The sequence below is a fragment of the Bubalus kerabau genome, chromosome 3 (assembly GCF_029407905.1).
Source record: "Bubalus kerabau isolate K-KA32 ecotype Philippines breed swamp buffalo chromosome 3, PCC_UOA_SB_1v2, whole genome shotgun sequence".
In the NCBI taxonomy this organism is placed as follows: Eukaryota; Metazoa; Chordata; class Mammalia; order Artiodactyla; family Bovidae; genus Bubalus; species Bubalus kerabau.
The window spans coordinates 35699438-35719791 of NC_073626.1; the positions used below are offsets into that span (position 1 = coordinate 35699438).

The 20354-nt window shown below is 37.0% G+C and overlaps 1 protein-coding gene across 3 annotated transcripts in view; it reads right to left on the reverse strand.

The window, feature by feature from the left end:
- The window catches only part of UBR2 (ubiquitin protein ligase E3 component n-recognin 2), a 108560-nt gene that overhangs the window by 13310 nt on the left and 74896 nt on the right, over nucleotides 1-20354 (reverse strand). For 2 of the 3 annotated variants that reach the window (XM_055571401.1, XM_055571400.1), the window contains exons 23-37: nucleotides 18807-18909; nucleotides 17777-17825; nucleotides 17204-17358; nucleotides 14809-14911; nucleotides 14108-14217; nucleotides 13921-14001; nucleotides 13449-13627; nucleotides 12512-12711; nucleotides 10303-10396; nucleotides 9327-9488; nucleotides 7777-7880; nucleotides 7050-7128; nucleotides 3955-4103; nucleotides 3488-3543; nucleotides 55-151 (exon numbers count right to left, since the gene is read on the reverse strand). In XM_055571401.1, coding sequence (XP_055427376.1) covers nucleotides 55-151; nucleotides 3488-3543; nucleotides 3955-4103; nucleotides 7050-7128; nucleotides 7777-7880; nucleotides 9327-9488; nucleotides 10303-10396; nucleotides 12512-12711; nucleotides 13449-13627; nucleotides 13921-14001; nucleotides 14108-14217; nucleotides 14809-14911; nucleotides 17204-17358; nucleotides 17777-17825; nucleotides 18807-18909 — 1721 coding nt within the window. The remainder of the gene's footprint in view (nucleotides 1-54; nucleotides 152-3487; nucleotides 3544-3954; nucleotides 4104-7049; nucleotides 7129-7776; nucleotides 7881-9326; nucleotides 9489-10302; nucleotides 10397-12511; nucleotides 12712-13448; nucleotides 13628-13920; nucleotides 14002-14107; nucleotides 14218-14808; nucleotides 14912-17203; nucleotides 17359-17776; nucleotides 17826-18806; nucleotides 18910-20354) is intronic. The other variant, XM_055571402.1, reaches the window with a different exon arrangement.

The window sequence follows — 20354 nt, forward strand, 5'->3', positions numbered from 1 at the left end:
TTATAGAAGATGAGAAATTACCCTAACACATATGGTACATGTATTAATACTCACATGCAAAAAGTTTACAAAAGTGTCCTTGTACCACTGAAAGTGACACCACTGTCCAATGTGCTCCAGCAAATCTTGTTAGTGACCTGAGACAGTCATCCTGAAATAGACACTGACACAGTTAACAAAGAAGCCAGCATATGAAGTAGTTCTCTTCTAGGAATGCTCGTTCAAAGCATAGCTAGTTGAAGTAAAGTTGGAAGCACAATGAAATCTCTAGATGGTATGGTACTGAATCTTATGACATCTTTACCGACATGTCTCTAACGTGAAATGAATGGAATAGAAAATATCTAATTGTACGCTGAATAAAACAAAGTTATCTCCTATCACCATGCTGCTAGTTCTGTATGGAAAAGTTAACAAGGATACACGCGTCAAGACAGACAGTAAACAACAGAGACTCTCAGGAATGTGAAGCAGTATTTCTTTGTATTTAGTCTAAAGAAATACACTAAAATGTGGGAAATACTCCCAATACTGGGGAAACTTCATGGAAGATGGCTGTATAAAATCAGGGTGTCAGTAAACACCAAAAACTGTTATGGGGACTATGTAGCAACAATACATAGTTTTAAAGAAAACTTTAAAGTGAAGAATATAGTAGGAACAAAACTACATGTAAATATCTATTATAATAACAGTATAAACATGGTAATAAAAAAAGACAAATGGGTGACTGACTTAAGTTTTCTTCCTACTTCTCTATTTTCTATAATGTTGTCTGGTTCAGTAGATATTGAGGACCTACCATACGCTAGTTTTGGTTTTGAAGATCTTAAAATGAAAACTCAACCCTCCCAACTGCTTCTGTCAAGGAGCTCACAGCCTTGAGGGTGGGAAGGGAAAGAAAAGGGGGATGGGGACAACTAAAGGAGGCAGGATCCCAGATGAGTGATATCCCATTCATGGCTCAGAAATTTCCCAGGGAAGACAAAGCTTGAAGAGCTTCTTAAAGAGGAGCTGTCTGCTTTGGGCACTTGAGCAGAGGCAAAAGACTGGAACTAGCATCTGGGGACAAGTAACGACTCTGCAATCCTGGACAATGGATGTGGAGACTGGCAGGAAGTGAGTGATAATGGAGAAATAACATTTAAGATGTATGATTGGGGTTACTTTTTGGAGAACCCCTTTGATAGTATGTTAGGAGAAAGTGAGATTCAGGGTAGAGAATCTTATTATCATTATTATATAATTATAATATTAATAATAATTAAATTAATATCAACAGCATTATATAATTATAAATATAACATAATTACAATTATAATATAAAATATATAATTATACATATAATATATTAATGTTGATATTATATTATAATAATCTTATCATTATGATTATAATAATCTTATTATTATGGTTATGATCATAATAATCTAGGCATGAAAAGATACAGGGCTGAACCAAATAAACTGAATAGAAGAAACAGGACAAATTTCAGGAGAGGGAAATTCAAATTTGCAGGAGAGGAATTCAACAATCTCTGCTGATCAACTGGAGATGAACATCCAGACCAAATGGTGCAACCTAAAGCACCTCCAGGATTCTGGCCTGGTCACCTGGATGGACAGTGGTCGCATTAACTAGACACTGAATACAGGCAGCAAAATTAAGCTGGATTGTTCAATTTGAGGTGACTTTAGGAGATCCAGGTGAGAAAAATAAAGCAGGCAATATGGTAACAGATCAGGCTTGGAGATACACAGGTGGGAATCATTTGGAAGTAACTCAAATCAGAGTCACAGACAGGGCTGACCAGGGAAGAATATCATGACTGAGTCATGGGCCAAACTCTGGGGGTTTAAAATAATATTTATAGGACAAAGGAGGGAAAGCAGATGGAGAAGAAGCTGCCAGCAAGATAGGGAGAAAACCAGGAATGTCACAGAAATCAATAGGTTGGGGGAAAGATAAACCACCTTATGAAGGTCCCTTATCATCTGATATAGGAGACAAAGGTCAATGAAGATAAAAAGTGGAAGTCAAAAAAATAGAAGTTTGTCCCTAATGGCTATATACTATATTCTTCAAAAAATTAAATTTCTCTTAGAAATTTCTCATAGAAAAATAAACTTAGATAAAATATAAGCAAATCAAATATAATGTTATATAAAAAGGCTACTCTACATCAGTGGTTGCCAGCCTTTTTGGCACCAGGGATTGGTTTTGTGGACAATTTTTCTACAGACAACGGGTGGCAGGGTGAGGGTGGGGATGGATGGTTCCAGTGATAATGCAAGTGATGGCAAGCAGCAGATGAAGCTTCGCTCGCTTGCCTGTATTCACCTCCTGCTCTGCTGCCCAGTTCCTAACAGGACCAGTACAGTTCGCAGCTGGAGGTTGGGGACCCCTGCTCTACATGACCAAGCTGGGATTATTTCAGGGATGCAAGGCTGACTGGTATAACAATCAATATAAACAGATTACACACAATCATATTAGCAGAGAAATAGGCTGCCAAAGTGGTAGTGTGAAGTATATAGAATCTAGAAAATGGAAGAACTGCCTTAAAAACCAGATAAAACAAACTCTATTCTATACATCTGTGACAGCCTTATCAGCATATTTATCCACTCTTTATTTACTACAGCAAAAAAGTGTCACAGTCAACACTGCTAGTCACATCCTACCCATCACATATCATAGCTAAGACTACAGGAACTGCTATTCTACTGATTTACTATAAAAATACAATTCAGGGCAGTTTTCATACCAGGGCGTACTCCTAAATATTCCAACGTAATAAGTCAAAGTGACCCGGGTGTCTGTATTTTTAAAAACTCCAAAGATCGCTCTTATATCAGTGGTTCTCAATCCTGGCCTTGGGCAAAGCTTTTAAAAAATATTAATGCTTGGGGCCCATCTTCAGACACTCTGATTTAACTGACCTGAGGTAGGGCCTAGGCATTTTTAAAAGCTCCTCAGGTGATGTTACGTGAATAAAATTACATGCATTTTTACAGCTGTAAGTTTGAACAGTAAGTAGTAAATGAAGCTGATAGTAGCTACACAGTAAAAATGAGCAAGCTTTAGCTGTATATTCCTTCACTCTTCCAGGCATTAAATTACTCTGTTCTGACATTATTTGTATTTATTTACATGTTGCTTACAACAGGTAATCAAATGTGGTAGAGGATATGTTCTGTTCAGTATTTCCGACTACAGAACTAAAAATTTAAGAACAAGCACTTTGTTTTTAGTTTTTTCCCCCATCTTTTTACATGTTTAACCAAAAGAGATGAAGTCTATTTAAACGAAAAATCATGAAAAATTAAATTACAAACATTACTGCTTCAATATTGTTATAGACAATGGGTTTTACTACAAAAGGAATAAATCTATGCTTAAATAACGATTACAGGTTTTTTGGATTAAAAAGAGCAGAACAACCTAACTTCTACTTTCCCATTCCATGGATCGAGTAATAACTTACCAGTCTACAAGGCAAAGGACCAAACAATGGTTTATCTTCATCACTTAAAATTCTTTCTGTGGTTAAAAATAGTAAAGATGATAAATTTTACGCTTTGTATATTTCAAGTTTTAAAAAAAGTAAAAAAACATTCTTTCTGCAGAAAGCATAATATTGTCAGGTTTTGAAATCTTTAAGTCATTTCACAAGAATTAACTGTGCATGAGAAGTAAAAGTGAAAACACATTACTTTGACTGACTAGAAGCTATAACCACCACTAAAATGAGTGCTCTTGTGGCTGGGGTTAATTTATAAACTGTCAATCTAATATTTTGTCAGTATAGTACATTTCCTGCTTCAAAGTTTTTATATTATTGCTTAAGACTGTTGCCCACTTAAATATCTCATTTAAATACACATTTAAATCTGCACACAATTCATGTCAATGTATGCTTTAGATTTAAAGACACAATTCTAAATCTCTTACCTATGCTTTGGATGGTATATGCACAACTACCCCAACACATTATGGGCACACGGGGATCCTCTTCATTGGGATGAACTTTTAATCCCACCTTATAAGTAGCAGTTCCAAACGTTGCTAGCATTTCTTTTATGCTTTCAGAATAAGGGTTCCTGAAGTGAACATGCATAGCATTAGGTCAAAACAATGTGCTCACATCAATCAAATGGCTCAGTTTCTTAACAGCTATCTTCTATGTTGGAATTGAACCCCTTAAACTATCTAAAGACAGTTGCGTGAAAAGGGGGAATTAAAGACATGCAGACAGTCCCTGCCTGAGAGTAGTTATGTTCAACTTGGGTTGGTGGTGATGAGGCACAGGCTCGAAAACAAGGTATTAGGCTGAAGGTCTACATATTAAACTACAGGACCCTTGACCTCTTCCTCCATCTCATGAACATCAGCAATGTATACCCACTGCCATAGATTTTAGTTTCTCCAGTGATGAATCCTCATGGAAATGCCAGCTTTACACAATGACATTTTCCGAGTCCCAAGAAAAAAAGACTGGTAGGGGCCTGATCTCCTCACTGCGAGGCTCATCTGTCAGGAAGCTCCAACCTGCCCACCAGGTATCCACTGAGCTTCCTAGTGACTCATTCTTGAACAGTCACCCAAGGGCCAATAAACATTTAAGGAAAGAATCAAACATCAAAGAGAGAAACACCAAAACAGAGAAGCAGAAAAAGGAACTCAGGGAAGGGGAGACAGTGCAGAAAACAGCAAATTAATTAAGAAAAAAATCAGTCCAAGAGGGCCAACAATGAGCTAACAGTAGGACTAGCTCGAAGAACAGAAAATCCAAGAAGAGAAAATTATCTAAGGAAAAACCAGAAAAAATTCCCAGAACTGTAGGATATGAATCTTCAAAGAGCCTGTTGAAAACACACATAGCGAAATGAATGAAGAAAGATTCACACACCAAGGAATATCAAAGAGAAATTCCAGAACACTGGGAATTAATGAGATGACCACAACAGTTTCCAGAAGTAATAAAATTAACAAAGGAATAGGAATCAGGTGTTAATTTCTCAATGGGTGCTACAAGTTAGTAAAATAATGTGTTCAACATTTAGATGTGAAGTTACTTCTAACCTATAATTCTATACCCAAACCATCCATCAAGCATATGGATACAAGCAATGTATTTTCAGACATGGAAAATTTAACATCCAGGCACCTTTTCTCAGGAATCTGCTGAGGCATGCAACATGAGGGAGTAAATGAAGAAAGAGAAGGATACAAGATCCAGCAAACAAGAGGAGCATGGCCAGGGCGAGTGTCAGGGTAAGAGTTGTGTCCTGTCCTGACTGGTGCGAGAGGACAGAGGCTGTGGGAGGAGGGCTTCAGGGAAGAAGATCATCAGATGGATCCAAGCACTAATAGCTACTGCTAGGCAGACCTACAGCAGCATTTAGGGAAAAAAGTATTATATACACAGAAAACCAAGTACATAAAAAAAAAAGAAAAGGTAATTATTAACCACAGGAAAACAAAATTGTAGAAGAAAGATTTATCACACAACTTATCAGTATTAACAATTATAATGTAAAATCTGACAAATGATTTAACCAAAAATTGTAGAATAACTCTACAGGAAGATTGGTGAGGTGTAAGTGAATAGGGAAGAGGTAAAAGCTGAATCCTACATTACTATAGTCTGTAAAGATACTTTTAAAAAAAATGATGAATCAAAACACAGTTGATTAAGCATCTTAATTAGAAATAAGGAAGTAAATAGTAGAAAGAACAAAATGACAGGACTGGGGACGGGAAGAGGGAATGTGGGAGCACATGACTGACGTTTATTCTATTTAAACCTTTTAGTACTATTTTTGCCAGCTTCCCAGGTGGCACAGTGGTAAAGAATCTGTCTGCCAATGCAAGAGACACAGGTTTGATCCCTGAGTCAGGAAGATCCCCTGGAGCAGGAAATGGCAACCCACATCAGCAGCAGTATTCTTACCTGGGAAGTCCCATGGATAGAGGAGTCAGGTGGGCCACAGTCCATAGGGTTATAAAGAGATGGATGCGACTGAGCATGCATACATGCACTACTTTTGCTGAGATATTTCGTATGTGCCAGGCACAGCTGCCAGGTAACTTTAAGTGCATTATGTTACTTTATAACACATATGAGGTAGGTATTATTTTCTTCCCTTTACAGATGAGGAAATTGAGTGAGGTTAAGTGATTTGCACAAAGTTGCACAGCTAATAAACAGTGGTGCTGGAACTGAACAAATGCAGTCTAGTTTTAGAATCTGGGCTATACTTTGTAACTTACTGGCTATGGGGTAAAATGTGGCGAACTGTGGTGTTGGAGAAGACTCTTGCGAGTCCCTTGGACTGCAAGGAGATCCAACCAGTCCATCCTAAAGGAAATCAGTCCTGAATATTCATTGGAAGGACTGATGCTGAAGCTGAAACTCCAATCCTTTGGCCACCTGATGCAAAGAACTGACTCACTGGAAAAGACCCTGATGCTGGGAAAGAATGAAGGCAAATGGAGAAGGGGATGACAGAGGATGAGATGGTTGGATGGCATCACCAACTCGATGGACATGAGTCTGAGCAAGCTCTGGGAGTTGGTGATAGACAGGGAAGCCTGGCATGCCGCAGTCCACGGGGTTGCAAAGAGTTGGACACAACTGAGAGACTGAACTAAAATAAAGCTGAAAACACTCTGGTTTTGATCCAGAGTTACTAAGAGGTTGGTGGGACCGTAAATAGAAATACAGAAGTCAGCAGGAAGCATGGACTTTGGTGAGGAGGTTGAGCAGCTTGGATTTAGATGTACGGATGAGGTGCTATCAAGGAGAGCCAGATAAAGGGGTGCAGTAGGGAGTCAGCAACACCTAGGAGAAGTTTGTGAGAATTAAACATGCCATGTAGGTCTTAGGTGTTGTTATCAGTATTCCTGCATTAAGTCTCAGGATTTATTAAGATCAATGTCCTGTAACATTTTGCTCCTCTACTTGACAAGTTTATATTCTTACTAATGGCTAATTTAATTTTTCATTTCAAGCGGGCCAAATGTAAAAGGGATAATATACTCACTTAGGATGAAAATCAGGTCTAAATCCTTCAGGAAGGTGCAACTCATCCATATTTTCTAAATTCTTCGATGAGGCAGTAACTACAGAAACAAGCATTTTATGTTCAGTCCCCAATATTTCTATAAATTTCAGCCATAAATTTCATTCTAAATTAAAACAGGAAAAATTCCCATAGTGAAAACTGGTGAAATATACATTCAAAGCATGAAAAGTACTATTGCTCTGGATGAGCTAGACACCTTCCTCAATCACTGTGCTTCTCCTGATAGTGCAGCCACTGGAGGAGTACGCTGTTCTGTTTCCTTAAAACCAATGGTATAAATTCTGCTCAGCTCACTTTCACTCAAGGTCGGAAGTGCAGTGCATACCTATCAAACTTGGGAAGGTTTTGGTAATGCCAACAATAAAGTGAGTCAGCCCATGGAGAATAAAGCCAGCTCTTCGATACTCAGTTACATCTCCCCCACCCCCAGAAGCTCTTCAATAAAATGGGGGAAATAAGTGAGAAGTATCTATCATAAACTACACATGAGTTTGTGTGTTCAAGAAATAAGGAGCAATGTAGCAGTTTCAAATTTAGTTCATTAAGATAAAGAAAATTTGAGTAAGTCAAATTTTAAAATGTGAGGTTTCACTTTTAAAATATTTTAAAACAATTTAATCTGGAACTGTATTTTCCAATGGTCTCAGATGTTAGGGAAAAATGAAAGCAGGTTATCAGAACTTACTAGGAGTACTTTCTTCTTTCCTAAGAACCTGTAATGCTTTTATTTGCTGAGATATTGTTCTAATCCACTGAGTCAGATTTGGTTGGTCTGAAAAATTTAACCTGCTAGAAAAGATTATAGAGAGTATTTAGTATTCTGTTGTTGCTTAGTTTAAGATACAAAGACTCCTTAAATCATCACGGGTATATTTTAAACATACTTCAAACATTAAAATACTAAAACAACCAAAAAAACTTGGGGAAAATTTGTTACTTTTAAAAGTTAGAATAGGTATTTGTCAATGGAAATGAAAATGTATTATTTGTCAATATGATGCTACTAATTATTAGCATAAAATTGAGATATTTGTCAAAAATTTCACTTTTCCAGTATCAGAATTTGCCAGTATTTCTTAAATATCACAACCAACACATCATGGGTACTATTTATTGAGTGCTTATTATGCTGCAAGCACCTAGTTATGTTGCAAGCATTTCACAGTATTAGATTTAATCCTCAAAATTTTCTTAATAAATAGGTTATATTATTGTCCCCATTTTACAGATGAGGAAACTGAGGTTTTGAGCTATGTAACTTGACTAAGGCTGTATATGGGACAGATGTGGCATTCAAACCCAGCTACATCAGACACGATAGCTTGTGTTAACAAATGTGCCATAACTGACTCTCCTGGGAAAAAAAGCAAAACCTGAAGTGAGTTTTTTCTCTTTACACGCAGAGAATTCTATTCTTAATCTTACAGTGACTAATTTCTTTATCAGTTCAAATACAGATATAAGTCAGCACCATGATATTTCTTTTCTAATTAAAAAAGCATGAGCTTACATCATATCTAATGGCATTTTAAGAGCATTTTGTGGTAGCATAGACTAAGACACCATAGTTTGAACTCTTAAAATTGAAGAGAAAAAAACTGACTCTGCTTTAATTTAAACCCAAATAGTAGCATAGAAATAAATAGATGATTCATATTCATAAAACTTAATGTCAGGTTTGAATAGGAGATACCATCGAATTCATATTTGAAAGGAAAATGATCATGAATAACTAAAAAGCACACTAAACATCATGAAATAACAAAATTTTACATTTTAAATACACTAACAGATATTCACTTTTTGGCCCAATTCTTCAATTGGCCAGTCAATTGCAAAAAATAATATTTAATTGTTAGTATGCTCAATAAGGTTAGTTTGAGCTGCCCTTCCCCCCACTGATTTATTTCGTGTCTCAAAAAAGTATGAAGGAGATATTTAAAGCGGGGTCTTAGAAATAAAGGAGACAGTTTTCATGAACCCATGGGAATTTTATATCCTTTATCGTGTTTATGGGTGATCAAGAAACTTAAATTTTGGTCTGTTCCTTTCTAAAAACTAAAATTGTATCTCATAGGTCAGCTAGAAGAAATGACTAAATAAAAAGTTTGGAAAGTACCTGGAAAACATGCATTAACCTAGAGTGATATTCCCACCCAGCTGTGGTTTATCAGTTCATTACCTTCTAAAGGAAACTACTTCTTTGATACAAAGGTTTTATGAGCCAAAACTTACCCATGAAAAACATTTCTTGGAGGAAGCAGCAGAGGAATAACAGTATTACTCAAGCATTCACAAAGGGGACAAAGGAATTCTCCATTTTCTACATCATAGCTTGTATGTAAGCGTAATCTCTGTTGCCTTCGCTGTTCTTTAGCTTGAACGGAATCAAAATACCTTCACAATTAGAAAACATGAGGTATCAAAAACAATGGCAATTTTTTTTTTTAATGAGAGCCACAAGCTTCAACATTTTGTTTCCACAAAACATCTAAAAATTAAAATTTTAAAATGACCTCAATTATTTTTAAAAGTGATACTTTAAGTTGTAGTAATTAGCAAAAAGGGCTAAGAGTTCTAAAACAAGAGAATTAAAAAAAGATTGCCTTGCAAACAGTCATTCACCAAGTAGCATATTTCTTGGCCCTAGTGCTCTGTGGTTACTCCTGCAGGGCTAGTGCTACTTACTAGGGGTGGTTCAGTACACCTCAATGAGCAGAGCACTAGAATAACGGCACTTCTGCTGCCGCAGAAGCATAGAAAGCACCAAAACAGAGTAAGTTTGAAGTTATTCCATATTAGCTCAGGGAGCCATGACAGTCTTGAGAGGTAACTAGGCAAGTGCTAGCATCTTTAGAATCAAGAGTTGTTCACCTTGGACCCGAAGAAAGACATTCTTCTCAGGTTTATACCACTGTAAAAATCCTTTTCTTCATCCAGTCTGTTAGATTTCCCATATTAAAAAATACAGACCCCTAAATTAAAAATTATATTTGATATACTATGACGTTTCTAAGTCACTCCTTTAAATGCACTGACAAAGCAAATTAATTTTAATTGTTATTTGTTAGGCAGTAATAATGGAGTCTTTTTTTCTTCCAATGTGTTTAGTTTTCTCTCCTTTTTCTAGAATGGAATTTCCTTTATTAAAAAATTAAATTTTGAGTCTTTGGGTAAGCTTCTCTTGACTAATATTAAGAATATAAATTACCTTTGCCAACAGTGTGCATGCATAATATGCCCACAGCTACCAGTATGTATTCCACAAGACAGATCAGGGTGCATGAATAATGGATCATAATTTTCTGCATTATAAAACAAACAGAAAACATAAGAGAAAACTCAAGCATTTAATATTCCTATAACAAATGTACAACGTTAAATTGTGAAATCCTTACTAAGAGCTTGTAAACTTCAAATGAAATGCTAGTTTATTCCTTTGAGATACCAATAATTTATGCAAGACCCTCGATTATTTAGAATACAGGACTCTCTAATTTTCATTACCCTGAGCAAATTAGTGAAACTTCCTTGAACTGTGAACTGAAACTGGAATCCTGTTGTTGTTTAGTTGCTCAGTTTTGTCTGACTCTCAGCTATGTCTGACTCTGCGATCCTATGGACTGTAGCCCCCTGTAGGCTTCTCTGTCCATGGCATTTTCCAGGCAAGAATACTGGAGTGGGTTGTTATTTTCTTCTCCAGGGAATTCTGTACTTAAGTACATCTAATTTTTTGAACACATCACATTTTCAGGGCACTGAGAGACTCCTATTTCCCACAAATGATGGAGCTGTCTTTAATGCCTTCAGGCAGCTGGGTCACAATGATCTCGAACAAAAAATATGTCCTGGCAGTAGCGGGGCGCTCCCTAGAGGAGATTCTGCTTCAGGACCCTCGTGCAGAGAACAGCCACAATTACTGTACGAGCCACAGGTGCAGCGAAGTACCAGGACAGCAGCCCAGTCCAGAGCAGGGAAAAGGGCAATTCACAGCCTTCTGTTCTGGCACTAATTTTTATATTCAAAGGAGATGAAAAATGAAGACAAACATAAATTGGCTAGCTGACTTCTTTGGGAATTCTTGGAATTCTCTACATAAGTTAGCATAATTTTAGAAATTCTCTAACAGTAAAATTACTCATTTCAATTTGCTTTATATAATAGAATAGTGCAAATTTCACAGCATAAAGAAATCTTTAATGATCTAAACTGTGAAAGCCTTAAAAAAAATCCACTTATAGCCAGTCAGTTTTCCCAAGCAGGTAACAAACTAAATACAGGTGATAACTTTATCTTCAGCCTAGAATGAAATTTGTAAACCATCTGGTACAAATGGTCATTTCTTAAGATGAAGCAGACCAATCCTTCTTAACAAGGGGGCTTGAGAGCCACACTCTGAAGACTTCCCATGGAGAGAAAAGGCAATTTTACCAGTGAGCTCTCAAACTTCCTTCTAGTCATACAATGTGAAAGGCACTGGCTAAACAAGTGCCTTGGAAATTAAGACAGCTCCTGCTCTCACAACGTTTACTGGTATCACTGAGGCACAGGCACATATAAACAAATAGAAGAGCAGAAACATCAAAGTATCTATGGTGGACACAAGGTGTAGCCCAGATGCCCCTGCAGGAATGAATGACTTACTCCATCAGCTGTTAAAAGGGAGCACTCAACTATTATCCCTCTTTAAGAGACTTTGCTCAGGATCACACTGCTTTGCTCAAGGTCACACCTCTTTCCAGAGGCAGCCCACAACCAGTTTATTATCAGTGTCAGGGTATAAAAAACCCACCCCCTTACCCCAACTCAGGACAGCTTTGAGCTCTATCTAGCTCCAGAGCGCCTATGGGGTTGGCTAAGGTCTTCTGGAAACTGTACCACACAGCTCAACTTCTCCCTCTGGCCAAACCTGCTTCCTTCCCCTCTATTCCATAGATACTGATTCCAAGACTCCTGAAGAACGTCCTGCACCACACGGTAGTCTCTATCTCAATAATCTAAATGAGAATCTGGCTCAAGCACTGCTTCTCACAAGGCTTACTCATCAGGATTACACCCTGGAACCATCCATGAGAAAAAATAATTATTGTCATTTCAGTGTGTCAACTAATTATTGGAACTTTACAAGTGTGAAGAATGGGAAAGACTGTTAAGTACCAAAGTATGTTAATGTTCTATCACAAAGGACAGCTTCCCTTTGAATCCCTGCTATTTGTCAGCTGTGTACTTCAGGCATAATACTTAACCCACTGGAATGTTTCTGCATTTGTCAAGTGAGGAATTCCCACCCAAGTTACCTGCCCAAGATACCGGCAAGCCTACAGAGTTATCATCAGATTAATAAAATCTCTGTATGTCACTTACCATACTAAGTGGCACTCACTATTAATAGGCCAGTTGAGGACATAGCTATGACTTACCTGGATCCTGAATGAATTTACTTCTATCTTTTGATAACACAGTTGATCTCTGCACAAATGCCGCCAGGACCATTGCCTTGCTTTCTGCATTCACCTCCTGCTCCTCCTGACACAGTATGCAGGTGGCGCACTGTCTCTGTTCAGGGACCCGAGTCTGTGCTGGGCCCAGTGCTGTAAGAGTCATGTCTGAAGCCACAGGGCTGCGATAAAAGGTTATGAGAATAATTAATGAGCCTAAGAAGTTTCTATAGAATCACAGAACAGTAGATTTTAGGTATGTACATATTTAAAACACAGTTTTGATGACTTGATTTGAGAGACAGTCTTTCATATGTATCAAAATTACCTCCTTCAGTTCTCACAGCAATCCAATATATAACACAGAAGCCAGATGCTAAGTTAACTGAGCCTAGTGCACTCATTCACTTATGAATGTCAAGGGTTTTTTGAATAGCTTACATTTTAAGCATACACAGGAATTATTCTATCTATAGTCAGAGACATGCTCATAATTATATGCTAATTAGCTCAGATTTCTAAGAGTAAATCCTCCAACTACAAGGCCACACAATTTTTCTATCAACTCTTCTAAATTACTCTAGGATTAAGTGTACTTATAAAGAAAAAAGGGGCTTCCCCGGTGACTCAGCAGTAAAGAATCTCCCTGCCTTGCAAGAGACACAGGAGATGTGGGTTTGATCCCTAGGTTGGGAAGATTCCCTGGAGAAGGAAATGGCAACCCACTCCAGTATTCTTGCCTGGAGAATCCCATGGAGAGAGGAGCCTGGCGGGCTACAGTCCATGGGGGTCACAGAGTCAGACACGACTGAAGCGACTTAGCACACACACATGCATGCAAAAAAGGAAAAAAAAACCAACATCTCCCTCAATTGAGAACCCCTGGTCAAGCGTTTCAAAAACTGTGATTAATTTTTACCCATTATCAAGTACAGCAGAGATAGAGGAATCCAGTTCTAACGTCTGCTGAAAGAGTTCTTTGTTCTCATCAATAAAGTGCCGCTGCATCTCAGACATCTGAGCCATGATCTTCTCTCTGCGTAATCTGGCAATCTCAGCTTTTCTCTTCCTCTCAGCTTTGTCTTTGTCTCTCGAACTCTGAAATTACACTTCATTTAATTAGACCACTAGAGGCTAAATGCACATGTTTCCCCCAAAGGAGAAATATTTTTATTGTAAATACTAATTAGATTTTTTTAATCAACTTAACATGCTAAAGAAAAAAAAAAAAGCAGTCCAAAAGATTGCTACAAAAATAAACAAATAGTGCCACAACTTCTTTGGATTTACATGGTTGTGAATAATATCAACTACCAACTTACTGCAGATAAATTTAATTGCTTAAAGTGACCTTGCCACAACTTTTCAGTATTACACTTTACATTTCTTACCTCTTCCATTATGGTTCCTTCTGTCTCTACCACAGGACTGGTGGATGAACTCTCCCTTAACTTCTTAATAGCATTAAAAGTCTATGAAAAAAAGTATCAGTTACTCTGAAGCTATGAAACATTATAAAATTTAAAGATAAACATTTAATATTTTTCACAAAAAGCAGAGTGATGTAGGAAACTTTACCTTTAATATCCACTTAATCATATCTTTGTGGACTTCTAGGTAGGGAGCATTCTGCAGTGTTTCCAGCATAGCTAGTATACTAGGTGAGTTGTTTGGAGCCTCACCAGGTTCTAAGGTGGAAGAAAAAATGGGCATGTGAATAACAGTTAAGTGCTTGCCGCTGCTGCTGCTAAGTCGCTTCAGTCATGTCCAACTCTGTGCGACCCCATAGACAGCAGCCCACCAGGCTCCCCTGTCCCTGGGGTTCTCCAGGCAATAGTGCTTACTACCAGGCAAAAGAAGATAAAATGAAATTGCTTATAATATCGGCCCATCATTTGATTACAGCTCTTTTAGAAATTTTCAATACTTCTCAAAATGTGACGTATTTGTATTTCACAAACAAACTGTTAACAACTAGAATGCTTTCATCATTCAAAAACTGACGTCTTACACCATATGATTATTTTAAGATAACCTCTAGCAAAATTAAATAAAAACCCAGCTGAAAGGTCTACCTGAGATTTTACAAGTCTAGGAAAATGAATTAGATCTGATAAGCACACAGGCTCTGATAAAATACACAGGTAAATACAGATAACCTCAGAAAATTGGATTCAATATAATCTACTTCTAACCTGTATGATCAAATAAAAGAGGTTATACTACACTTAAAAAATCACTGATATGTTGAGTTAGTTTAGTAGAAGTTGTATACATACTCGATATCTTCTGTGTGAAGGTAAATGTTATGACATGTTCCTCCATGACATTCTCTAAATGCTGTTTTTCTTCTTGTAGTGCCATTCCAATTAAATGTAATACCTAAAATACAAGTACATAATTTTGTAAGAAAAAACAAAAAATAATCCACTACTGAAAAAAGAGAAATCAAACTATTAAAGATTAAGTATAGTAAAAAATAATTCAAAGTACTAATTTTTATTAAATCCAAACAAAGTTCATTTTCTAATAAAGAATTCCAAGCAAGGAAACAAAAATTTCTATTTCAGCTAGGAAGAAAATTCAATTGCAAATTCTTAAGGTAAGTTAAAATTACTAACAGCTGTGACTAGCAATTCATATAATTTTCAGTTTTATTCCATCCCTACTGCTGCTGCTAAGTCACTTCAGTCGTGTCCGACTCTGTGCGACCCCACAGACGGCAGCCCACCAGGCTCCCCCGGCCCTGGGATTCTCCAGGCAAGAACACTGGAGTGGGTTGACATTTCCTTCTCCAATATTCCATCCCTATACTACAGTCTTAAAAACCACTGATTCTAAGGATCAGTGGTCAAATAATTAGACCTGAAAGCATCGATCACATAATTATCTAATCTATAATACTAGTTTAGTTTTTCTAAGGACTAAAAATCATCTCAGAAAGAGACATACTTTTATCTCTAATGCCACATCATTTATAAAGATATTCAGCATACCTGATGAAAAATTCATTGCTAGACTTCTAAGAATATAACTACACTGAATCTGTCTGATCTTTATTGTTCTTTACCCTTCTCCCCAATTTTTGAAGGAGATATGTGTGTGGTGTCTCTGTACCTTTCCCTATACATAGGGCTGCTGTGATTGTCAAAATACTTGGAAGAACATTAGTGTGAACGACGTAAAGCCAATGTATACATAAGATAAATGATGTTCATTCCTCTTTTCTCCATCGTTTCCCACAAATCTTTTGCTCATATAATACTGATCATCTCCAGTACACCACAACTCCATGCTTTTACATTTTATTATTTTTAATTTCTGTAATCTAATTTTATTTTTTAGTTTAAACTTTTTATTATTGGGGTATAGCCAATTAACAATACTGTGATAGTTTCCAGAGAAGGCAATGGCACCCCACTCCAGTACTCTTGCCTGGAAAATCCCATGGGTGGAGGAGCCTGGTAGGCTGTAGTCCATGGGGTCGCGAAGAGTCGGACACGACTGAGCGACCTCACTTTCACTTTTCACTTTCATGCATTGGAGAAGGAAATGGCAACCCACTCCAGTGTTCTTGCCTGGAGACTCCCAGGGACGGGGGAGCCTGGTGGGTTGCCGTCTATGGGGTCGCACAGAGTCGGACACGACTGAAGCGACTCAGCAGCAGCAGTAATAGTTTTAGGTGAACAGTAAAGGGACTCAGCCATACACACACGTATCCATTCTCTCCCAAAATGCCCTCCCATCTAGCCATGCTTTCATATTTTTAAGTGTATGTTTATAAACAGGAGGGGAGTACACATATGCAAATATCTTAGCCAGTGGGATAGTTGAGGCTGCTGAGACAACGGGAAATAGTAGCTTTGAAGCAAGGCTCACCATCTGAATTCTGGCTTTGCTGCTTTGAAGCTACATGCCTTTAGGGAGTTCCTCTAAGCCTAACTTCATCATTTTTAAAATGGGAAAAAACATTAGCTTCCCTCTAGAGTTTTGAGGCTTACCAGTATGGTACATAAAAGTGCCTGGCAAGAATAGGCTAATTCTATTAACTGAGTATTATTATTATCTTACTTTCTAGTTGAGTAACATGGACCAGTTAATTGACTCTCACTGAACCCTGCCTTCCTCATCTATACAGAAGAAAAACTATCTACTATCTACATAGGGGTATTATGTGAATTTAGTGAGATAATAATTTATGAATGACTTACATTCATTAAAGCTATAAAGTAAAATACAAACAAAGGTTCTGAACTTGCCACTAATTAGCTATAGGACCGTAAGTACCTGACTTTCAATTTCTTCAATTGCAAAATATAAGTATTAATGAACTCACAAGTTTTTAAAGAGAATTAAGTAATAAACAAATGTAAAGATAACACATTATACAAATATCAGAGTACTGTATAAACAAAGACAGATCAGGACCAGTCAGTGAGAGGCAGATCTGCCAACAAGAGCAGGGTAATCACAAACACGTGGTGTAAAAACATCTGCCAAGCTCTCGTTTTTATCCTTAGACACAAAAATAGAAACAAAATACTTTATTTCAAAGTAAGATAACACTACATTTTAAGTGAAGTGTCCCATGTACAGATATTGAAAGAGTATTTTGTACTTTGGTTTTTACTACAAAACCACTGAAATATAAATAATAATTGTCTTCAAACTTACCCTTTGCAGCATGGACTCAGACCAGATATGTCCACTATGTTCTACAGTCCACTGCAATACTGTCCTCATGATTAACAACATGACATCTGACTGCAAAATGTTAACCAGACTTGCAAACAGAGGGCAGAATGGGGGCAAAACTGGAGGTGGAAGTGCTGAAAATAAAGATATTATTGGCTTCTTTTGTAGAACATGCTTTAAACCAAACCAAAGCAAAAAAACTCTGACCTTATTACATACTTTTGATAGCCTTTAAAGAATATTTGCATCTTAAAGGTATATTTTACTTTCTCAGATCAGTTAAATGCATAAAAGTAGCTCCATAAATAGCAGTAGTATAAAAGAATGTCTTTCTTTTCCCTAGAAATATCTGAAGATCTGAGATAAAACTGAGATAAACTCAGAGGTGACTCAGTACAAGACTATGTCTATATTAGCCCTTTAAATGTTCATTCATTCAGAAAGCTTACATTTAAATCTTTCACTTCACTAAGGATCATTATCATAGTCTATACAAAACAACCTTTAACAATTAAGAGACTGACATGAGATTTTGGGAAAGATTAAAAATACCTGTATCTTCTTTATTTTGTCTTTTCAATTTTCGTTGAGCTTCCTCTGCCTAATAAAAATGAATTAATTTGGACACAGAATAAGTAATATGAAACAATATCTGAAACTACTGATATAAGTTAATCTTTCTCATACTAACTTCTGATTTTAGGAAATTTCTATCCTTAATTTTGTCATCACCCTGAAACTGATATCAAGGTTAATTTCCCCTTCCACTAAGAGAATCCCCCAGGTGGATTCTTTCTTGGTTTAAAATTCAGGGGAAACATGTATCAACCAAAGTCAAAAAATTATTTAGGTTTGAGCTCTATATCATGTATCAAAAATGAATAAACACTGCTATATATAAAACAGATAACCAACAAGGACCTACTACATAGCACAGGGAACCATAATCAATATTTTATAATAACCTATAAGGGAAAAGTATCTGAAAAACTATATATTATATAAAGACTGAATCACTGTATTGTATACCTGAAACTAACATAACATTGTAAATCAACTATACTTCAAAAAAAACCCAACCGACCAACTAGTAAACAAAAGCTTCATGCTTAAGTTTTGTTTAATGCCATTTATTCAAAACCTATTTTTAAGAGTAAACTGCTAAAAGGCAAAATTTAACTAGTTAAATTCTGTAAGTCACCATGGGAAAGCATAATGTTAAGCACTAGCAATTCCGAAATGAGTGTAAAACAGGTTAACTGATTACCATAAGGTTGATGATTTGTCTTCAAAAGCCAATAAAATACATACAATTCGATATGTGTAGGTACATGTATAATTATATAGATCTCTTTTATGTATGCACAAAGTACTAAGGGGAAAACCCCATATGTTAAGTGGTGGTATTATAGGTAATCTGTACTTTCTTCTTTATACCTTTTCATATTTTCCAAATTTCCTACAATAAAAACGTGTCCTTTTTCAATCTGTGTGAAAAGCAGTAAAAGTTGTTTAGGAAAAAACAAAAACAAAAAAACTCCAAGCAACCCTTTCCCAATATACTTTTAATTTTCCCAATTACCTTGGATTGCTCTGCCCTTGAAAAGTGATAGAAATACAAATTGAACTCTTTAGCACACTCTGGTTTCAGTTCATACATGCCTCGTCCTGTTAATCCAGGTTTCCTTTGGGGAAGAAAAAATTCTTAAATCTCATATACTGGACTTCCTTTGTGGTCCAGTGGTTAAGAATCTGCCTGCCAATGCACGGGACATGGGTTTGATCCCTGATCTGGGAAGATTCCACATACTACCAGGCAACTAAGTTTATGTGCTGTTACTACTGAAGCCACGCTCTATAGCCTGTGCTTCACAAGAAAAGCTACCACAGTGAGAAGCCTGTACAATTAGAAAGAGCCCATGCATAGCAATGAAGACCCATGGCAGCCAAAAATTAAAAATAATAATAATAATTTAAAGATCTCATAACCTGCTGGTGAGCATAAGCTGGAACTGCTTTCTGTGGATTCATTTGGGAATCTATATCCAAAGCTTCATGTGCATCCATTTTTATCTAGCATGTCCACTGTGGATTTATTCTAACTGGACACGGGAATGTGATGGTCATTGTAGTGACAGCAATTTGAAGTCTAACAATAAGGGACAGGTAACACACATTACGCTATCTCCAAACAATCGAAAACTGTTAAAAGTGATGTTAACTTTATATTTTGACATGTAAAGATGTCTATGAAAAGTTCTACCAAGTGAAAAAAGCAGGTGTAATTTGGGTTGAGAGAATTTTTTTTTAATAATTTACTTTATTTATATTTATTTTGGCTGTGCTGGGTCTTTGCTGCTACATGGGCTTTCTCTGGTTGCAGAGAGCAGGGGCTACTCTTGGTTGCTGTGTACAGGCTTCTTCTTGCAGTGGTTTCTCTTATTGCAGAGCAGCGGCTCTAGGTGCATGGCTTCAGTAGCTGCTGCACTTGGGCTCCAGACCACAGCAGTTGTGATCTAGTGTGGGCTCAGCAGTTGTGGCACATGGGCTTAGCTGTTTCATGGCATGTGGGATCTTCTTTGATCAGGGATTGAACCCAGCTTTCCTGCATTGGTAGGTGGATTCTTTACCACTGAGCCACCTGGGAAGTCCCTGAGAGTCTCTTTTCTAGTTTTTTTTTTTTATACTTCCCTCAAAAACATGTATTGTTTTTAAAATCAATAGAAATAAAGACACTGTCATTGAAGTGAGGAGCAAAGAAAAAGCAGGATTAAGAAACTGCCTCAACAACCTTAAGGGGAAACTAATTTACTGACTGGCTGACACACTGGACACCAGGGAAAGCACGACTCGGAGGCTGACCCACCACTCAGGCGGCACATTCAAATGGAAGCAAAGGAAGCACAATGCATGCACTTAAGATCAGGTTAATTTCAGCTATTTGAAACTATCGGCTATGAACACCTATTTTGAATACAATGAAAATTCTCATATATCTACTTTAAGTTGCTAAATAGGGCTAGATCATAAAAGAGAAATGTCAGTGGGAAATCTAGTTCAGAATTACAAGTCTGAAAATGGTTGTCACTCTCTGAAAACAACAATTTTATTCTTACTTCCATCAAAGGAA